The following is a 20858-nucleotide window of genomic DNA, read 5'->3' as shown; positions in this document are numbered from 1 at the left end:
AGAAATTCAAGTAGTATTAAATACCCAGTTTTTCAATTGCATGTGTGTAGATGTTAATGTTGACCAAATCCAGCTTAATGTGCTTCTTGTGAATAAAGGATATGTTCTTGTAAGGTTCAGTAATTTGTAAAGGATTTAAAAATTGTTGGTATGCAGTTCATTCAAAAAAAGTTTGAAATTAATATTTGTTTGTGCTATCTGTATATACAATTCCAACTCAGATAATTTTTCTTTTTTTTTTCGTTCAGGTAAAGCGGGTGGAAGAGGACATAAAATTAGTGACTATTTTGATGTAAGCACTTTATAGATTATTTTAACCCTTTAATTTCCTTGTTAAAACCAGGGAGAATTCCAAATTCCAAAACCTCTTGGTGCATACTTGTCCATCTGGAGCAATTGCAATAAGTTTGATTTGTTGCTGTACCATTTTTATTATTGCTGTTTTCCAATGCTGATGAATGTGAATTATTTGTGCTTAATCAGGGGCTTGTTAATTATAGCAGCCTTGTTTTATTTTAAAGCGAGGATTAATTTGTTGAAGGTTCTGTTTTTAATAGAAATCTTTTAGTTTTCTGAATGTTTAAAGAATACTGGAATTCAACTGTGAGTTTTCATTGACTTTTCTAGTACACAGGTGGTAATGGTACTAGTCCAGTAAGAGGTGTACCACCTTCAATTCGATCTCCTCAGAACTCCTTTTCTCATTCTGCTACTTCATCTGTAAGTTTGCAAATTTCTCATACTTAAGTAGTTGGCAAGGCTTGATGTGGTAGTGTTATGTGTGAATGTGGGTTTGCTTTTAGCAAAGCAAAAAGTAGTGCGTTGATTCTTGCTGAATTTTAAATATTAGCTAGTTTTCCTGAAGATTATTTTCTTTCAAAAAGCGGGGAAGAACATTGAAGCAGTAAATATGTAATTTCTGCATGTTTCTTTGCTTGAGAGCATCGGAGGCAAGGAACGGGTACCTAACTTTCTTTGTTAAAAGAAACATACGGAGGAATAACTTGTTGGAAGAAGTCACAAATGGGACAGTTTTGAGCTTGGATAAAGTTTAACAAATTGTTTAAATGTGACAAAAAGATTAGAACGTAGAACTGTACAGCACAGGAACGGGCCCTTTAGCCCACGATCTTGTGCAAAACATTACGCCAAATAAACTAAACCTTTCTACCTGCCATTGGTTCATATTCCCCCCCATTCCTTGCATATTCATGTGCTTAACTAAAAGTCCTTTAAATGCCCCTATTGTACCTGCCTCCTCCTCCACTGGCAGTATGTTTCCAGACTCCTCCCACTCTCTGTGTAAAATTAATTGTCCCTTATGTCTCCTCTGAATTTGCCCCCTCTAACCTTAAATGCATGCCCCCTGGTATGATACATTTCAACTCTGGGGCAAAAAGATTCTGACTGTCAACCCTATCTATATATCTCCTAATTTTATAAACTTCTGTCAAGTCTCCCCTTGACCTGCATTGCTCAAAAGAAAACAGTCTGTGTTTTTCTAACCTTTCCTTTCTTGCTCATACACTCTAATCCAGGCAGCATTCTGAAGAAGGGTGTCTAGGCCTGAAACATCAGTCTTCTTGTTCCCCTGATACTGTTTGGCCTGCTGTGTTCATCCAGCTCTATGCCTTGTTGTCTCCGCATCGTGTTAAACCTCCTCTGCACCTTCTCCAAAGCCTGCACATCCTTCATGTAATGTAGCGATCAGAACTGAAAGCAATACCCTAAATGTGGCCTAACCAAGTCCTTATAAAGTTGCAATATGACATCCTGACTCTTCTACTCAATTCCCTGACCAATTAAGGCAAGCATGCCAAACATCATCATTTCCACCCTATCTACTTGTGTGGCTACTTGCAGGGAACTATGGACTTGAATACCAAGATCCTTCTGTACATCAATGCTGTTCAGAGTCCTGCCATTAACTGTATACTTTAGCATTTGATCTCCCAAAATGCAGCACCTCACAATTGCCCAAACTGAGCCCCTACTGCAACTGATCCGCATGTTGCTGTATTCTTTGACAACCTTTTATAGTATCCACAACTCCACCAATCTCTGCATTGTGTGCAAACTTAGTAACCCAACCGTCTACGTTTTCATCTAAGACATTTACATATATCACAAACAGCAGAGGTGTTAAAACATGCGCATTCTTTTAAAAATCTTCATTTCAGTTAAAATCAAATGTTTAACCAATCAAATTGTCAACAGGAAATGCTTCTTCATCTGTGTACAGCATGTCATTCAATTATGACACGCAACAAGAATTACTTTACACAGTCAGTTGTTTTCCTATTTGCTTGAGACAAATCCTCAAGATGACCACCAAACTGAGTTTCATTTGACCCTGTGCATAATGGCTGCACTTCCTTTGAGCACTGGAAGTGTTTTGTGTTCCGTACACATTAATTCACCTGAAAGCTTTGGTTCACATTTATGTAATACATTGATGTAACACATTTACATTCGGGAAAGCCCCATAGCACTTAATGGAGGAAGTGAGGAATGGACACTGAAGCTTTAAGAAATTCAGAGCTGCATGAAGGTTTGACCAGAGGTGTGAGGCCTTTTACCGTTGGAATAGAAAGTTGGAGAGGTTTAGACGGGGAGTTCCAGACACCAGAACTGAAGTAGTTGAAGGGGGAATGGTTTGAAGAAAGCTCAAGTAAGAGGACTGGGTCACAAGTGGAGATGCAAGCTTGGAGAAAACCAGGGAAAAAAGGGAGATGAGACCATGGGAGGAATTTGCAGATCAAGGTATAGGCTTCTAAGTGCTGACTGATGGATAGTGCTTAAAAGAAAAGTCTGATGCTATCTCCCTCACCACAGCTGCCCTTTTGAGATGTGTTAATGTTCTTTGGGAAACTTATTTAATTCAGTGATGAAACACTAGCGACTCTTTTAAAATATAAACTTTCAACTTGAAATATCAGAATTAAAGAATTAATCCTTCCCTGAACGTAATGGATAATTTAAATGCAAATTGATGTATATTTCCCAACTTAAGACCAATAATTTGACCTGTTTTGGTACATTCAAAAACTCCTTGGCAGATGTCATGTTTTTTAAAAATATATATGTTTAACCAGGTAACCAAGTTACTTATTTTTAAGCTACATATAAATTTCAGGACTATGTTACTGATATTCCACATGTACTTCACTTTGAGAATGAGACATTTACCTGGCAGTTCACAATTAATTTGTATACCACCAACATTTTGCTGTAAATGTGATCTCTGTCTTTCAGGTTCGGCAGAATAGTCCATCCCCTACTGCACTGGCTTTTGCAGACCTTTCTGTTTTACAACCAAAACTAATTTCTGTCTCCTGCAAGACTACTCAGGTAAATATTGATTGGGTTGTATTGTTTGAAATGAAATGCAAGGGAGGAAGCACACCTCTTATTGGAGAGATGAGGTGGGGCTACTTTTGTCACCTATTTCAAATTTTAACATAAATTTTAATGGACTTGTTGATTTGCTTGCAAATGTTTCGTCACCATGCTGGGTAACATCATCAGTGCAACTCCAGTGAAGCATCAGTGTTCTGTCCCGCTTGTTTTTTGTGTGTCTTGGTTTGTTGGGGTGGGTGGCATCACTTCAGAATTTGTTGCTTAGTGGTTGGTACATGGGGTCCAGGTCTAAGCATTTGTTAATGGAGTTCTGGTCTGAGTGCCAGGCCTCCGGGAATTCTTTTGCATGTTTGTGCTTGACTGGTCCTAAGATGGCTATATTGACCCAGTCGAATTGGTGTCCCTCTTTATCCACGTGTTTTGAAATAAGTCATAGTTGTTCGTGTTTCTTGGTAGCTACCTGAGGAAGGGTCACTGGACCCGAAACGTAAACTCTGTTTTATCCTTCACAGATGCTGCCATACCTGTTGAGGTTTTCCAACAACTTTGTTTCTGTTTCTTGGTAGCTAGTTGGTATTCATGAATCCTGATTGTTAGTTTCCTTCTGGTCTGCCCTGTGTAATGTTTTTGGCAGTCGTTGCATGGTATCTTCTAAACAGTGTTGGTTCTGTTAGTTGTGGTTGTTGGATCCTTTATTCTCATCAATAATTGTCTTACTGTAGCTGTTGGTTTGTGGGCTACCATGATTCTTTGGTGCAGAGTAATCTGGTGGTCACTTTAGATATGTCCTTAATGAATGGAATGGTGACCAGTGCCTCTGGACATGTGCCTTCCTGTTGTGTCTATTGTGAAGATTTTGATGGATGGTGCTTTTTGGGTAACTGTTGTTTCTGAAGATGCTGTATAGGTATTCTTCCTCAGCTTTGCATAGATCTTGGATGCTGCAGAATTTTGAGGCTTGCTCGAACGATGTTTTGATGCAGCTCCATTTGTGGGTATTGGAATGATTGCTATTGTCGTTGAGTACCTGATCTGTATGGATGGCCTTCTGGTGTATACTGGGTTTGGAGCTCATCATTAGGAGCTCATCGTTAGCCATATGTTCAGCCATTACGTCCAGGAAGGGAAGTCTGTTGTTGTTGTTCTCCTCTTCCCTGGTGAATTTTACTGGTGAGGATATTGTTCATGAGTAAAAGTGTTTCTTCCAGTTTAGTACATTTGATAGTTTGTCATCCACAAAGCAGATCCGTAGTTTTGGATGGTGGGAAGTGCTGTCCGTTTCAGCCTTTGCATTGTGGTTTCCACTATTAATCCTGATATCTTAGATCCTGTGGATGTTCTGTCGATTTGTCCCTATATCTTGCCATGGAAGGTGAAGTGGGTTGTGACTGGTTTGAACTGCTAACTAGGTGTTTCATTCTCCTTTGTAGTTCTTTTGTTAGTCTGTATGTGGAGGTCCAGTGTCCAAACCACTCTGTCCACTCGGCCCAAGAATTTCTCAAGGTCATCAAGGACATCTGAACAGATGAGAATGGTCTCCTTCGACGTGACTCTTTGCCTCCATAAATGTCCCCTTGGTTAACAAAACACTAGTCTTGCTACTAGACAGACCAGGGATACAGACACACGACAACACCAAAACCATCATGATCTTGCCTCATGACCCTCTTCTTAGATTAGATTAGATTCCCTACGGTGTGGAAACAGGGCCTTCGACCCAACAAGTCCACACCGCCCCTTGAAGCATCCCACTCAGACCCATCCCCCTATAACCCACACATTCCTGAACACTACGGGTAATTTAGCATGGCCGATCCACCTAGCCTGCACATCTTTGGACTGTGGGAGGAAACCGGAGCACCCAGAGGAAACACATGCAGGCTCGGGGAGAATGTGTAAACGCTGCACAGACAGTTAGCCGAGGCCAGAATCGAACCCAGGTCCCTGGTGCTGTGAGGCTGCAGTGCTAACCACCGAGCCACTGTGCTGCCCTAGACCTTCAATGGCAAGATATATGGACAAATCAACAAAATACCCATGGGATCAGCGACATCAGGATTAAAAGCGGAAGCTGTTAATATAAAGACTGGAACAGACAGCACTTGCCACCATCCACCAAAACTAAGATCTGCTATGTGGATGACACCTTTGTCATTATCAAATACAGTAAACTGGAAGAAACACGTCTACTCATAAACAACATCCTCACCGGCATAAAATTCACCAGGGAAGAGGAGAAGAACAACAGACTTCCCTTCCTGGATGTAATGGTCGAATGAAAGCATAAGTTGCTGGAAAAGCTCAACAGGTCTGGCAGCACCTGTGAAGGAAAAAAAAAACCAGAGTTAACATTTCGGGTCCAGTGACCCAGATCGGAACTGTTCTGAGGAATGGTCACTGGACCTGAAATGTTAACCCTGATTTTTTTTTTCTTCACAGGTGCTGCCAGACCTGCTGACCTTTTCCAGCAACTTCTGTTCATGTTCCTGATTTACAGCATCTGCAATTCTTTCTGTTTTTATTTAGTAATGGTTGAATGTACGGCCAAAGATGAGGCCCAGACCAGTGTACACAGGAAGGCCACCCATACAGTTCAGGTACTCAATTACAACAGCAATCATTCCAATAACCACAAATAGAGCTGCATCAAAACACTGTTCATGTGAGCTGCAACATACTTAAGCACCCTGGAACTACACAAAGCAGAGGAAGAATACTTACACAGCATCTTTAGAAACAACGGTTACCCGAAAGCATAGTCTGTCGAAACCTACGTGACAGACCATGACACGAACAACACAACATGTCACCCTTCCATATTTTAAGGACATATCTAAATTGACCACCAGATTATTCTGCCTGCTAGGAATCATGGTAGCCCACAAACTGACAGCTGCTGATGAGAATAAAGAATCCAACAACCACAATTAACCAAACCAACGTTGTTTACAAGATACCACACAAAGACTGTCTAAAACATTACATTGGGCACTGTGGAAGGAAACAAGCCATTAGGATTCATGAACACCAGCTCGCTATCAAGAAACAAGACCAATTAATGTTCATTTCAATACACATGGATAAAGAGGGACACCAACTCGACTGGGTTAATATAGCCATCTTAGGACCAGCCAAGCAAAGACATGCAAAAGAATTCCCGGAGGCCTGGCACTCAGACCAGAATTCCATTAACAAATGTTTTAAGCTAGACCCCATATACCAACCACTAAGAAACAAATCTTGAACTGATGCCACCCACCCCAACGAACCAAGACATGCAAATAGCAAGCGGGATAAAACACATGCTTCACTGGAGGTACTATGATGATGTTACCTAACATGGTGCCGAAACACAAACGAACAAACTTACCAGTTCGCAAGCAAGTCAACAACTGCGTCAACAACCTGAGCTACAAATTTTCTCAAAATCCTTGAACAAAGTTTGGTGCTGTCTTGCTCGATTTGTGTTGCACAGTATGTGGTTATTTCCTGAACTTTTGTGAATTGACGTTGGGAATGTTGTGGGCAGGGAGAGTAGAAGTTATGGTCTCCTGGGATTTCATAACATTGTGACATGTCTTGTGTTATGTCTTGCCATTGGCACATTTCCACTGTTCCTCCACTTCTGATGTCTTTGTTAGTATTCTGATGCTTTTCTTAGTATGCTGTTCAATTTGAACTTTCCACGAGGCCATTAGTTGTGTTTTTTTAAAATCAAAAACAGGCAGTTTGCATGATTTCTTACCATTTACACTGTTTTGCAATGTGAGGTTGTATTTCATTACTCAATAAGTTAGAAACAATGTTGAATTTACAGTGCCACCTGCAGGTGGTATACCTTTTTGGAATTCTGAGACTTTTCCTTTTCTTTGTACGTTATAAATTAGTTACAGTTTGCAGGTTAAGTAAGTGGTTCTCAAGTACACAATTCAAAATTGTTGTCCTGTGCTGTATGCGTGATTAGCGTTTTCTGATTTGTAATAATTCTATATTTATATGAAGACTGAACTCACCATGGGAAAATTGGCTGCTCTTGAAAGCAATAAGAATCTGGACCTTGAGAAGAAAGAAGGCAGAATAGATGACTTACTGAGAGTAAGTAATGCTGTTTATACTTGGATCTGTTGGCTGCCCCAGTGTTAAGCAAATGCATCTGGCTTTCCGAACTAGCATTATTTAGATAGTTAAATAAATACCAATAAACTAGGTTTGTTCACGGTTTACATCCAGTGACCCTTCAATGTTCTGAAGAAGAGTCATTGGACCTGAAACTTTAACACTGAATTCTGTCTGCAGATGCTGCAGAGCTTTTCCAGAAATTTGTGTTTTGTTTCTAATTTCCACCATTCGCAGTTATTTTGTTTTTTTAAACTGTTAGTCATTTCCTTAGCAAGATTTAGATAGTTAACTGTTGGCAGTGCAGATGGTAGTCAAGTGCAAGTTTGTAAGGATGCTTGTAGTGCCAATTACATTTAAAAAGGTGGATTTTTCCAATCGTCATTGGTCAACCACGACATCACTATTATTGATAACTGATAATATACTTGTTTCCATTTGTTGGTGGCTAGAAGGCAGGTGTTAACATTAAATATAAATAGGTTGCCAAATGATAGAGATTAATTTCAAAGAGGAAGAACGTCTAGTAATAGAAGTAGACTGTGTTCAGTAACATTCTTTGAATTATCATGCAACTTCTTTCATAATTTTGCTTTTAATTACTTTGAGTCTATATATTCTTGCCCTGCATAGGTACTTTACTATTGAGTAATTTTCACAACTTTTGCATACATTTTTAATGCACTTTAATTCTGGCAGCGCAGATATATCCACCTAAGGCTGAAAAGCAATTCAATATTTCTTAATAATTCTCATCTTTCATAGCAGAAATCAGGCTCCTGGCTTTTCTTTACATCACTCCGTGGATGTGTGGCTCGTTGATTCGAACTGGACACTACACTTGAGAGATGTTACCTGATCTTTATTCCTTCATGTTGCATTCAGATGGCTTTTATACAGCATTCATACCTCATTTGAACACAACTTTTGTGCCTCACTATGTATATTCCCACTCATTTTGGATGCTACATCATGATTTTAAAAAAATGTTAATCTCCTCCTTGACTCCACACCATCATAGACCTTCTCCATTTGCCTTGCTCCCCCACCCCTCCAGTATCTTCAAACTCTTGCATTTCTTTTTTTCAGTTCTGATGAAGGGTCATCAACCTGAAATACAAACTCTGATTTTCTTTGCAAATATTGTTTTGTCTGCTGGATTTTTCCAATTCCTTTGTTCCTATCTGTGCAACTTAATAATGAAACAAATGGGGCTTGCATATGGGATTAAAGTAGAAGATAAATATTATGAATGTAATACAAAGTGTGGAGTTTTTATTACAATCAAGAATTTTGACTTACCAGAAGCGTTAAAAATTACATTTTCAGATCCATATGAGGTAGTTTGGTGGATGTCATGAAATTAGCGCATTATTGGCCAGGGTGCAACTAAAGCTTCAGTAAAGTACAGCTTTTTCAAGAATTGTTACAGTGTGTCTAATAGCATGATACTGGAAATTCTCAACAGTTCAATGATTTTTAGTTTATTACATGCTAGGAAAATTTCAACAGCGCACCGTGTGGAAAGGTATAGAGTCATTGACAGCAAGTTTAGAATTTCTACATTACTCTGTGCTCCAGAATTTGCTGTCAGTTTCAGAGAAATAATAGCAAACACTGACAGTTTTGTCGTCCTTTCTGTTGCAAAATTCAGGCCAAAATCTTAAAAATGCAATCTAAATGCAAATTATTGTGCTTATATACAACAGAAGGAGGAGGGGCCCTGGAGCATTTAATTTATTGCTTCCACCATTTCAGAATAGCTTTTTAAAATGAGCAGCTGCCCTTTTTTTCTTTTAATAATTCTTAAATCCAACTCCATGTCATGTTCTTGATGTGCATCAGCTTGAAATGCAGTTTAATTTGTTTTCATGTGGCTATTTATTAAAGGCCAGTCAAGGTATGCTGTATAATGTAGTTCATCTTCCCTTAAAGTAGTTATTTACCTGAACTATAAACACAGTTGCAAGAAACTTTGCATTTGATTTTTATGAGTGTAAGATTGTACTATGATTTTATAAACAAAAAGTATCTAACTTGCATCCTATATGGTGTGCATGACTGTTTCCTGCTCCACTTCGTTAGCAACATTCGAACGCTAATTGGAACCAAGTGTTTTTTGCCTCTGTAGAGTGTACATTCATTTTCATGCTTTAAGTGCAGTGGCATAATAAACTAATCTGGTTCTTCTCTGAGACTGTTGTTTTGGAAAGCAGCATATAAACACTACTTTTTATTTATTCTTTCATTGGACATCACAAGCTCGGCCACCATTTTTGCTTATCTCTGATTGGCTTTGAGAAGATGATGATGAGCAGCATTCTTGAATGCTGCAGTACTTGGGATGTAGAGACATACAGAGTTGCTAGGGAGTTCTGGGATTTTGGCCCAGTGATTTTGAAGAAATGGAAAATTTCTGGGTGGCGTTTGGCCTAGCAGAAACTTGTAAATGTTGGTGTTGCTGTGCATCTGCTGCACTAACTCTTAAAGGAGGTAGAGGCGTTTGGTTTGAAAAGTGTTGTGGCAAGAACCTCAGTGAATTACAACTGTGCACCTTCTAGATGGTCCACAATGTTGCCACTCTGCATTGTTGACCTCAACCAACCAACCTTAACTCTTATGCAACCAAACTTTGAATGCTGCTCTCGGAATAGAATTCTGCAGATAAACCACTATGGTAAGCCCTTGCCCGCTGTCCTGTCTCCACTTTCTTCCCCATGCCCTTGCCCAAAAAAAAGCTCCCGTACACATCTCAGACCATGTTCTTGAAGGCTTACAGTCAATGTATAAATTTGGCAGCTCAAATGCTAACTGTAGAATGTGGTTGTAAAATGCTAACTTTGGATTCTCCCATTATGTGCCTTTTTCTTTACAGTTGCTTTCCTGACATGATCAGGAGGCAATCAGTGCACACCATGAAATGCTTGTTATTTCTGAGACCATATTTTTACTGTGAATTCCTGAAGAATAAATAACCTGTTAAAGTGCAAAGTGAACTCAGAATGTTGTCATTAATGAAGCAATGGAGGGATGAATAGTGTGTTTTCTCCTATTAAGGTTTCTAATTCCAAGAGTTTTAACCCACCAAATTTAAAAATATAGTAACGTTTCATCAACTTGGATGTAGTGTCAACCATATTTTGTTTATCCATAGGTGACTTTCAATCTAGTATGGCAAAGGTCCAACTACATTTCAGTGTGAATAATGTGCAGGCTTGCTGTAACATGAAAAATCCTCCCTGCTACCTGCCATTCTCCTTGCTCCCATTTATGTTGGTGTCCTATGTTCCTTATGGAACACAGAAGTAGCAGCAATATAGTTGCAAGTCAGAATGGTATTTGGCTTGAATAGACGGCATCAGTTCTTGTGCCCCCAGCATTTTTGTGCTGATTTGTAGCCTGTAAAGTGTTTCAAGGAATCCAGTAGTTTTGAAACTGCTATACGAACCTGTCTGTCTTAATGAGCAATTAGTAATTTTTGCCAGATTTAGGTAATCGGAGAAAGAGCACAGCTATTAAATTCTACTAATTAAAATTGAAGAGCCCTTCAAGCAAGAGATATTGTTGCAAACTATATTAAAACCTTGCAATATATGAATTAATTTGTAATAAGCTTTCACCATATTTAATGCTATGTGAGAATCTCATTGAACAATATGCAATAGAAGATGGAATGCTGTGGCGTGGTATGGTATAATCATCTCACTCAATTCATTTTTAAAAGAATATAATTCTGCTTGTATTTGAACATTTGGGTAATGCAAAATGTTTTAAAATTAAAGTTGTTCAAAATTGCTAATGCCTAAGCTCAAATTTTCTTGAACCTGTAAATCTACAGGTTTTAGGCAATTTATAAGCTTGTGAATGTGCTTATAAAAATATGCAAATGTCACAATGTTGTCCTTGCCTCATTATAACTTGTATAGTTTTAATAAAAGTATTTGGCATTTTGTCAGGCCAACTGTGATCTAAGAAGACAAATAGATGAACAGCAAAAACTGCTTGAAAAGTACAAGGAACGACTAAACAAGTGTATGACGATGAGCAAAAAGTTATTGATTGAGAAGGTAAGTAGAACCTTATCTTGTATGAACAGGAGGAAGGCATTTATCTGCTCAAGCTTGTTCCACTAGTTAGTCTTGGGAGGGATGGTCTTCATTTTCACTACAGTTTGTGTAAGAAATCCTTTTTGACATAACTCTTGAAATGCTTTGCATGCATTTCAAGGTTGTTGCTATAAATTCTTCTACCAGAAGAAATAGTTTATCTTCCTCATTTTACTTTATCAAATCCTTTAATCATTTTGATTGAAATTTAAGAAATACACAGTGCATCAGGGAGTGTAACTTATTCTACTCCATTTTCCTCATTATTGAACCCTGTTCATCCACATGCCTTTCTTGTGAATCTGGTCTGAACCCTCTTCATTATGAAGATGCAATGCCCAAAACTGATTGTAGCACTCTCGGTTTTGTCTAATCTTTGTATGAATAAAGCATTATATTCACCTTTTAGTTAAGGCAGCTAATATTTCATTGATCTTGTCGCTTTTTTTTAAACCTTCAAATGAGCTTTTAGTTACATATGCACTTAGTCATCGAGATCTACAGCATAGAAACAGACCCTTTAGTCCAATATGTCCATGCTGACCAGATATTCTAAACTAATTTAGCCCCATTTGCCAGCATTTGTCTATTAGCCCTCTAAAGTCTTCCAGTTCATGTACCCATCCAGATGCCTTTTAAATGTTGTAATTGTACCAGCTTCCACCACTTGCTGAGGCAGCTCATTCCATACCTGCACCACCTTCTGCATGAAAAAATTGCCCCTTAGGTCCCATTCAATACCTTCCCTCTCACTGTAAACCGGTTCCCCCTAGTTTTTGACTCCTGTGTCCCTCTAAATCTGCTTCACACTGATGTGTACCCTCACTGAACCTCGTCTGTCACAGTTTTGTTGAAGTTGCACAACAACAGTAACAACTGTTTTTCAACTGTAAGTGGCCCTTCATTGAGTTATAAAGAAACTAGGTTTGAGTTTGGACTCTTGAAGTTTCTGGTTTTGGGGTAGCCATCTGCATTAAACTTCAAGATTCCTTCTCTCACTCTTCCTTAGCTGTCACAGTGAAATAAAGTACTCCTACTGCTCTATACCATTTACATTTTTATTCTTGCATCAAAATTTCTCATGTATCTGACACTTCCTTCAGTGAGCTTGTTAGAAGATCCTTGATTTATCTGATAGGGAAAATTGTCACGTATGAAATGGTACCTTCTTCTAAAGTAAACTCGTCTTGACTGCTATGCATGTCCATCTTACTTGATATTTGTTCTGTTTACTGTTAATATACAAATGTTATTTTGTACAATTGCAATCAAGTATTAGTTGACCAATTAGTAGCCATTGCATAGTAGTATTAACTCATCTATCAGAGGTCACTTTTGCAAGAGCACCAGACAAGAGAGCTTTGAAATGAAATGCCTTATTAGTTCATCATTCCATTTGCCGTAAATTGCAATTTAAATATAATTCTTGCAATTTAGAGTAAACAGGAGAAGCAATCTAGCAGAGAGAAGAGTATGCAGGATAGGCTACGGCTGGGGCATTTCACAACAGTACGACACGGTGCTTCATTCACTGAGCAATGGACTGATGGCTATGCATTTCAGAATCTTGTAAAGTGAGTATAAATCTTTCCTTAGCTCCTCTTTCTGTTTCTACCTCTGTCTCGCCTTCTGCCCCTCTCTTATTTCTCTAATCGCACGTTTCCACAAACTCCAGCTATTTTTTCTGACGCTAGTTACTCACCCCCCACTGTTAGTGTCTCCATTGAATACCTCCCACTTTTCAGCTTCATTATCAAGCAGAATATCTTGCAGATATAAACTAACCTCTGCTTAAATGAGTGAGAAGCATCAAGTGAGAGTTGTTGTTATTCCTAAAATGAGCTTATAATTTATCTTAATGTTTAACTTCTAAATACAGACAACAGGAATGGATAAATCAACAGAGGGAAGAAATAGAAAGACAAAGAAAGTTGCTGGCAAAGAGAAAGCCGCCTCCAACTCAAAATTTGCAGACTCCAGCAGCAAACTCTGAGCTAAAACAGCGGAAAACAAAAGCTGTCAATGGTGCTGAAAATGATCCTTTTGTTAGACCAAACCTTCCACAGTTGTGAGTTCCTTTTTGTGTTTTATTGTAACGTGTCGTATAAAATTACACAGCATGTTGCGTGCAGTGGTCTCTGCTGATCAGAAACTAAATCAGCAAATGGTCTTCACAATCTGCATACGGCAGCTGTACTCGTACATTTCCGTTCTCTTTTCAAGCTCTTAATGTCTCCAACATAACTTCTGTAGCAAATAGTTTTTTTGGGTTTTACTTGTTTATTTAATAAATTATTGTTTACAAGATCTTGACAAACTGTCTGAAATGTTTGCTTCCATTCAACAAGTCAGAGCAGTGAATGGAGCTAGCACAGATTTAAGTGTGCAGTTAATTTCAGCCTGCTTTGTATGAATGTCCTGTCTGTATCACTGGTCTGTTTTAGGAATTGAACACTGTCTTAACAGTGTACACTGACAATTTCATACCTGTTTAGTAGTAGTTATGCCACAATTGGCTTGAACACAACTAGATTGCAATCCTAGTTGGACCATTTAATTGAAATGTGTTTCTGAGTGTGAACCTGGTAGTTTGAGATGGCTTGGCTTGTTTTATAGCAAAAAATAATTGCTGACTGCAGGAAATTCCTAAGCTCTGACAGCTTGTTTTTTAATAGGTTATTACCCCTCCTCTTTCTCTCCCCCCGCCACCCCCATAAACAATGAAATACAAATATCCTGCTGAATAAATTCTGAATTCAAAATCAAATCTCTGTTCTCCAGTTGCTAAGACTTTGTGCTTGGGGCAGGTTGTTTTGACTCAAGTTGGAATGCCACCACAACGGACATTGGCCATCAAATGTACTTTTCCCTCAACCAGTGCTTCAATTTGCCCTCATGCTGGCTGCTCTATTCCCCACTGGAGTTAAAGCTGAGTTTGGGTAATTTAGAAAATCCATGAAATTGTTATTACTGAATCCTAGAAGACACATTTTCTATGTTGATCTTGGGTAGGGAATGATCCTCTTAATGAGGAGAAGTTGAGGTTATTGGGCCTGTTCTCATCAGAGACTGAGAGGTGTGCGTATTGCATAACGGATTCTTGGAGGACTTGACAGAGTAGATGTAGAGAGGTTCTTTCTCCTTTATAGGAGAGTCAAGGACCAGAGGGTGTAATCTCAGAATAAGAGGACGCCCATGTAAGACAGAGGTGAGGAGGAGTTTCTTTTGAGGATATTAAATCTGAGGAATTATGTACCGCAGAAGCCTTTTGATGTAGGGTTGTTCAGTATATGTTCAAGGCTGAGATGGACTGAGTTTTAATCATTAATGAATCACTTATATAGATGACATTAAAGTGGAGTTAAGGATTATCAGATCAGCCATGATCATCTTAAATGGCAGAACAGATTTGATGGGCTGAATGGCCTACTTCTGCTCCTCTGTCTTGTCATCTTACTGCCCATTTAAAATGATTTTGTGTATGGAATTAACTGATTAACGTGCAAGAAATAAGAAAATAATTTGTATTGCAATATTTCATTCTTATAAGATTGTTGCTTATCAGATGGATAACTGACTTTACCGTGTTTTTCTGTCACATTGGTAAAAGTTTAGGATAAGCCTAGATTACTGCAACATAATCAAATAATGCTCAATATTTTGATATCCTGTGGAAATAATGCTGAGCTGTATTTTCTAAAAATGGTAGGACTAGATTGTTAATACATAGCACTTCTGATACTTATGTGTTTACGGGAAATATTTTATACTAGATGTCATGCGGCATTGTCCTTTATAAAAAAAAACATAAATTGTTTGGGTTTAAGCCAAAATACTGTCTGTATTCTCTTAACTAACAATCCTCAAATCTTTTGAGTATTGAAGTAATGCAAAAAGATTTTGTGTTAGTATCTAGGCATATATCTGTTATTTTGAATGTAAAATAAACTTTGAATTTAATAACTATATCTCCTGCAGTAGCTTCTAGTCGATATTCTAACCCAAATGGTAATACTTTTCTGATATTCCCATCTTAACTAGGTTGACAATAGCAGAATATCATGAACAGGAAGAAATCTTCAAACTTAGATTAGGACATCTTAAGAAGGTATGTTGATTTTTGTGCTCAGTTAAAAGTAGAAGGGTTGAGAGGAGCCTCATAGAACATTACAGTGCAGTACAGGCTCTTCGGCCCTCGATGTTGCGCCGACCTGTGAAACCAACTGAAGCCTATCTAACCTACACTACTCCATTATCATCCATCTGTTTATCAAGTGTAACTTTCAAGTAGTAACTTTTAAAATGACTTTGTAATTTCCATTTTTAAGTATTTATGGATTCCTCTTCATTCATGGTTTGTGGCAGAGAGTTTCTATGAAATAATATTTTACTAACCACCCCTTTGTTATAATTATCTTAAATATACATGCTCATTTCTGTCTTTCCAGATAGTCGTAACAGTTTATTACTTCAACCCTGTAAACTGATTCACAATCTTGAAGACATCTATCCAACTATTTTTTAATAATCTCTCCGTCAGTGCAAAAACTCTGCATTTGTCATATCTCTTATAGTTAATCTCCCAACTCTTGCAACCTCCTAGTGAGGCTATGCTTCTCCCATTCCAGTTTCTTTCCTTCCTAAAATGATTTGCAGTACACCTGATGTGTTAGAAGTTGAGTATTTGCATATTGCTACAATTCTCTACCTGTGGGGTCAAAACCAAAAGTTACATTTTCTGACTGCAATCTGTTTAAAGTACTGACTTTACTTGTTCTGGCCGTCAAAGTATATTATATTTCTTTCATTTTGGACTTCATCTGCTAACCAGGTACTCATTTTTCTGGTCTATATCCTCTTGAGATACTTCTGAACTTTTCACGTCCCTCAGTTTGGAATTGTAGAAAATTTTCAGTATAGTTCCCTCAGTTGCCAAGTCCAGATCATTAATATGCATAGCAAATAAGAGCAAGCTCCCACTTGAACTTGCTGCTTAATGCATCATTACACGCTGAGCAGGTTAGTTTTACTTATATCCTTTATTTTCTCCTCTCCCAAGTATCTCCCTTGGAATAGGAGAAGTCCATTTAGCCCCTTAACTTTGAGCCAACATTCAGTTTAAGAAAATGTTTCATGTGGTTGAGCACTATTTACCAAACCAGCATTTATTACCCATCACCAGTTGCATTTGAGAAGGTGAGATGAGATCACTGAGATCATCAGCTGACCTAGAATCTTAACACCATTTGCCCAAATTAGCTCAAATTTTTATGACCTTTTAGTTAACAAAGAGCTATAAATTCAGTTTCCTAATTGGGTTTATCCTTTGAATTTCTTTTGAAATGCTCGTATTTCAATCTCTCAATAGCTGTCTCTCTGTCTTCATCACAGTTCATTTATGGTCTTGAGAGCACATTCTGCTTGAGTCTCTAGAGAATTAATTTTTCTTTTTGCACTTTTTTCTGGTGTTTAATAAAATTGCCTTTGAAAACCCAACTAATTGATGATGGGGTCTTGACTTAGATGGGCACCAATTCTGTAGTCGTTCATAATGCAGGTTAATTGCTCTTGAATTTAAAACCTGATCTGTGTTTGTTACATAAGCGGAATGAATTGGGATATTGAACACCCTCTGAGAAAGCTGGTTTTATGTTTGTGAGGATGACTAATAGTTGAGCAGTGTACAAATTTATTTCCCTTTGGTGTCAACAGGAAGAAGCTGAAATTCAAGCAGAGCTTGAACGCCTGGAGAGAGTCCGAAATCTGCATATACGTGAGCTTAAAAGAATAAATAATGAAGATAGTTCACAGTAGGTTAATGATTGTTAAGTATTTTTCTTGCTTTGTCTTTCTAAAATCTGTTTCATAGGAGTTCAGCCAGTGAAATATTTTTGTGGCAAAAACATAAATCGCTGGAAAATCTCAGCAGGTCTTGCAGCACCTGTGGAGAGAAACCAGTTAATGATTTGGGCCCAGTGAACCATCTTCAGAACTGATCTTAGCTGGGAAAAGATTTGTACATATATTGAAGATGGATTCCAGGGAGACAGAAGAACAGTTGGGCAGACAAAGTAACGGGTAAAGGTCAGCTTGGGAGAATCGATAGCTATTAATGGAGACCAGTAGTTGTTGACAGTGGGTTGTTTGTGATAACCCATGTGATTGTAAGGTCTGGTGTTGTGGGTTACTTGGGCTAATGGCAATGGAGAAGCTACTCATCCCTAAAATTATAGAACTCAATATTGAGTTCTGAAGGCTGCAAGGGGTCCAGACAAGGGCTACATCCCCACCTATTGTTTACTCCTTCACCTTCCCTCACCCAATCTTCAGCATATATACTAATTATTTTCTAGCTAGAAGGATTGCTGGACCCACAACATTAACTCTGCTTTCTCTGCACATTGCTTTCTGTTTTTTGATTTTGATTTCTGGCATTTGCAGTTCTTTGACATTTTTAAGTATTTTTGGAAGTATGGTCACTGCTGTAACGCACTTTACGTAAAGGAGTAAATTAGATGACCAGATCTTTAGTGTTGGTGGTTGGAGGATAAAGGCTGATAATGGAGAACTCTCCTGTTCGTCATCTAATAGTACCATGAAATCCTGGATATCCGTCTGAAGATTGCAGTTTTTTTTGCATTTGCACTGTACTTTTTGTCTTATTGGAAAGATGGAACTTAGTGGTTCAGCATTCACTCAATTACAGTAATTGGTGAAACTAGAATGTGTGTGCAGACAACGAAGTAAAACCACCGCTGTCTCTTCTCTGACTCCTGTTTTCTGGTTTTCAACCCCCTCCTGCATCTGGTTGTGCGCCGTCTCACACGCTCTCTCTTGTTCCATCTGTCCTGCACCTGGGCGTTATGTCTCTGTTCCTCCTACCCAAGTAGCTTCTTCTCTCCTACTCCCTCCTAGTCTTGGTATCTTACCCCTCCCCCTCCCCACTTTTTAGTTTTTAGTCATCTGCAATATTATGATCTGTTCATAAATGTGTATAACTTGAAAATGAGAGAACTATGTAATGGAATGATTTTTCTTTAATGTGATGTGGGTTTCACTAGCAAAGCCAGTATTTGCTGCCAGTAGCAAATTAAGGTTGAACTGAGTGATATACTGGGCTGTTTCAGAAGGCAGTTGAGTCCATCACTGTTGTGGATCTGGAATCAGATGTAGAGAGGTATCCTTTCCTAAAGGATATTAGTGAACCAGATTGCTATTATCAGTGATAATTGGTATGACCAGCAACACTGAGACTAACCAAATAAAAACCAAAAGAACTTTGAATGCTGTAAATCAGAAACAAAAGTAGAAATTGCTGGATAAGCTCAGCAGGTCTGGCAGCATCTGTGAAGAGAGATCAGAGTTAATGTTTTGAGTCACGTGACCCTGCCTGAGTTCTGAGGAAAAGGTCAAGACCTGAAACATTAACTCTGATTTCTGTCCACAGATGCTGCCAGACATGCTGAGCTGAGACTAACCATATTTTCCAGAATCCCCTAAGCATTAGCCTGGATCTTCTGGTTTACATCTGTGCAGTTACATCTGCCAACATCCCCCCATTGAGTTAAATAACTAGAGGAAGAGTGGGGAGAGTAGAAAGTATCAATTATAAAAAATTCCAATTTAGAAAATAAAATTAATTGTTGACTTCCAACAAAGGCATTAAAGAAGAGAAGGTACCAAGGAAAACATAACAGCGACTTCTTTCAATTACAAGAATAGGAGTACTGAAGGCCAGCACAGCTTTAGAAATCCTGCTGCTCTGATTCATGGTGCACAGGCACAATATTAACAAAATTTCCACTTTGGGATTAGGGGAGCCTTTTGTGCTGGAACAAAGAAATGCTGTTGTATATGATAAATGAAACAATGAAAATCATTTTAATGTTGCAAAGATGAGGAGAGCGGAAATGGAAAAGGACGTGATCTCTTTCAAGGGACCCATCTGAACAGAAGCCTTAGCTATGAAACTAGATGATATTTCGAAAGCTATAATTTAAATCCTGGAGTTACCAGATTGCTTTCAGTCGTATGGAGAGGCTAGAAAATGTAGACAGAAGCTTTCAAGGCAGCAATCTGAAAATAATCCACTTATTTGCCAATGTTTGAGTTTGTGAAGTGATTAGGGTCAGAAAAAGAGATCAAGAACCCGAGGAAGACATAAGAAACTTACACTTTCCAAGTAAGCTGTGAAACTGTCAAGATCCAATTTGGAGCAGGAAGCAGTAGTAGAAAGTTTGCTCAGACTATGCTGGAGAAAAAATGGCTTATCCATGTTAAAGGGAAATAACAGGGATCGCAATACTTTGAAGTGCTGTCATGGCAAGGAGCTGCAGAAGAGTTTGATATGTGATTTGGGTCAGATACTTGAATACGTAATTAGGTACTTGAAAAGGGGATGAAAGAATGGTCAAAACCAGTGAGATTCATGTGAACAGAAGCAAGCTGAACCAACAAATCTAGATATTTTGGTGAAGAAAAGGCTGTTTAAAAATTGTAAAATTACAAGTTTGAAGGCAACTGGGGGACAAATCTGAAAAGTAAAAATCATGGTCTGGTATGTGGGTCATCCTCTATGAAAAATAAGAGTAAGCTTTAGTTAATGTTATTCAACTGATGGACTCCAGTGCTGTAGCCTCCCTTGGAAGGCCAACAACCCTGGGGCGTTAGCGGTCAAATCACAAGAAGTGGAAGCTGCCAAAGCAGGCCATAGACCACGAGTGCGTCTTGACATGGAGCCTACCTAACCTATAAGGACTGCACTGAAGGCCTTGAGAAGGAAGCGATTCCCAACCCCACAGCCCTAATTACTGTGTAGGTTGTAGTTTTTTTTTATTCCCACAGTCTCATCATTTGAGGTGTCTTGGCCCTCCGTATGGAGATTGCTTTGCCTTGATTGAGTCAGAAGCTTCAGCATGGAGTGTGCTGTTCCAACACTCATGCCAGCTGAAAATGATCTCCTAGGTGGATCTTAATTGGAGGGATCGGCTGCCTGCCTTGTGGAGAGTTGGTTGCTCCATTTCCTTAGCGACCCTGGGAAAGTTCCCCAGAGGTGAGAATGCATCAAAGAATGGTTAAATTATCATCCTTTTACTTTCTGGCCACCCTACCTCTCCCCCACCCCACCACGAACAACCATGTCTATACTGGTCCAGCAAAATCTAGACAACAGTTCCTAATTATTCTTTCAGAAATGGAAAGTATTGAGGATTGATAAACAAGTGAGTTTAAAAAGGCATTTTGAGAAAATGAGGACTGTCTGAGATCAGTAATTAG

At 38.7% G+C, this 20858-nt stretch overlaps 1 protein-coding gene across 3 annotated transcripts in view; it reads left to right on the top strand.

Annotated features, from left to right (window-relative positions):
• tlk1a (tousled-like kinase 1a) overlaps positions 1-20858 on the top strand; it is a 135897-nt gene that overhangs the window by 72137 nt on the left and 42902 nt on the right. For all 3 annotated transcript variants that reach the window (XM_059647268.1, XM_059647267.1, XM_059647269.1), the window contains exons 6-14: positions 249-292; positions 628-720; positions 3256-3351; positions 7363-7455; positions 11433-11543; positions 13020-13156; positions 13462-13650; positions 15624-15690; positions 17295-17392. In XM_059647268.1, the coding sequence (XP_059503251.1) occupies positions 249-292; positions 628-720; positions 3256-3351; positions 7363-7455; positions 11433-11543; positions 13020-13156; positions 13462-13650; positions 15624-15690; positions 17295-17392 (928 nt within the window). The remainder of the gene's footprint in view (positions 1-248; positions 293-627; positions 721-3255; positions 3352-7362; positions 7456-11432; positions 11544-13019; positions 13157-13461; positions 13651-15623; positions 15691-17294; positions 17393-20858) is intronic.

This window comes from Stegostoma tigrinum, chromosome 7 (genome assembly GCF_030684315.1).
Source record: "Stegostoma tigrinum isolate sSteTig4 chromosome 7, sSteTig4.hap1, whole genome shotgun sequence".
In the NCBI taxonomy this organism is placed as follows: domain Eukaryota; kingdom Metazoa; phylum Chordata; class Chondrichthyes; order Orectolobiformes; family Stegostomatidae; genus Stegostoma; species Stegostoma tigrinum.
Note: the sequence above shows the minus strand (reverse complement) of the source record. Positions and strands in the feature narration are given on the sequence as shown.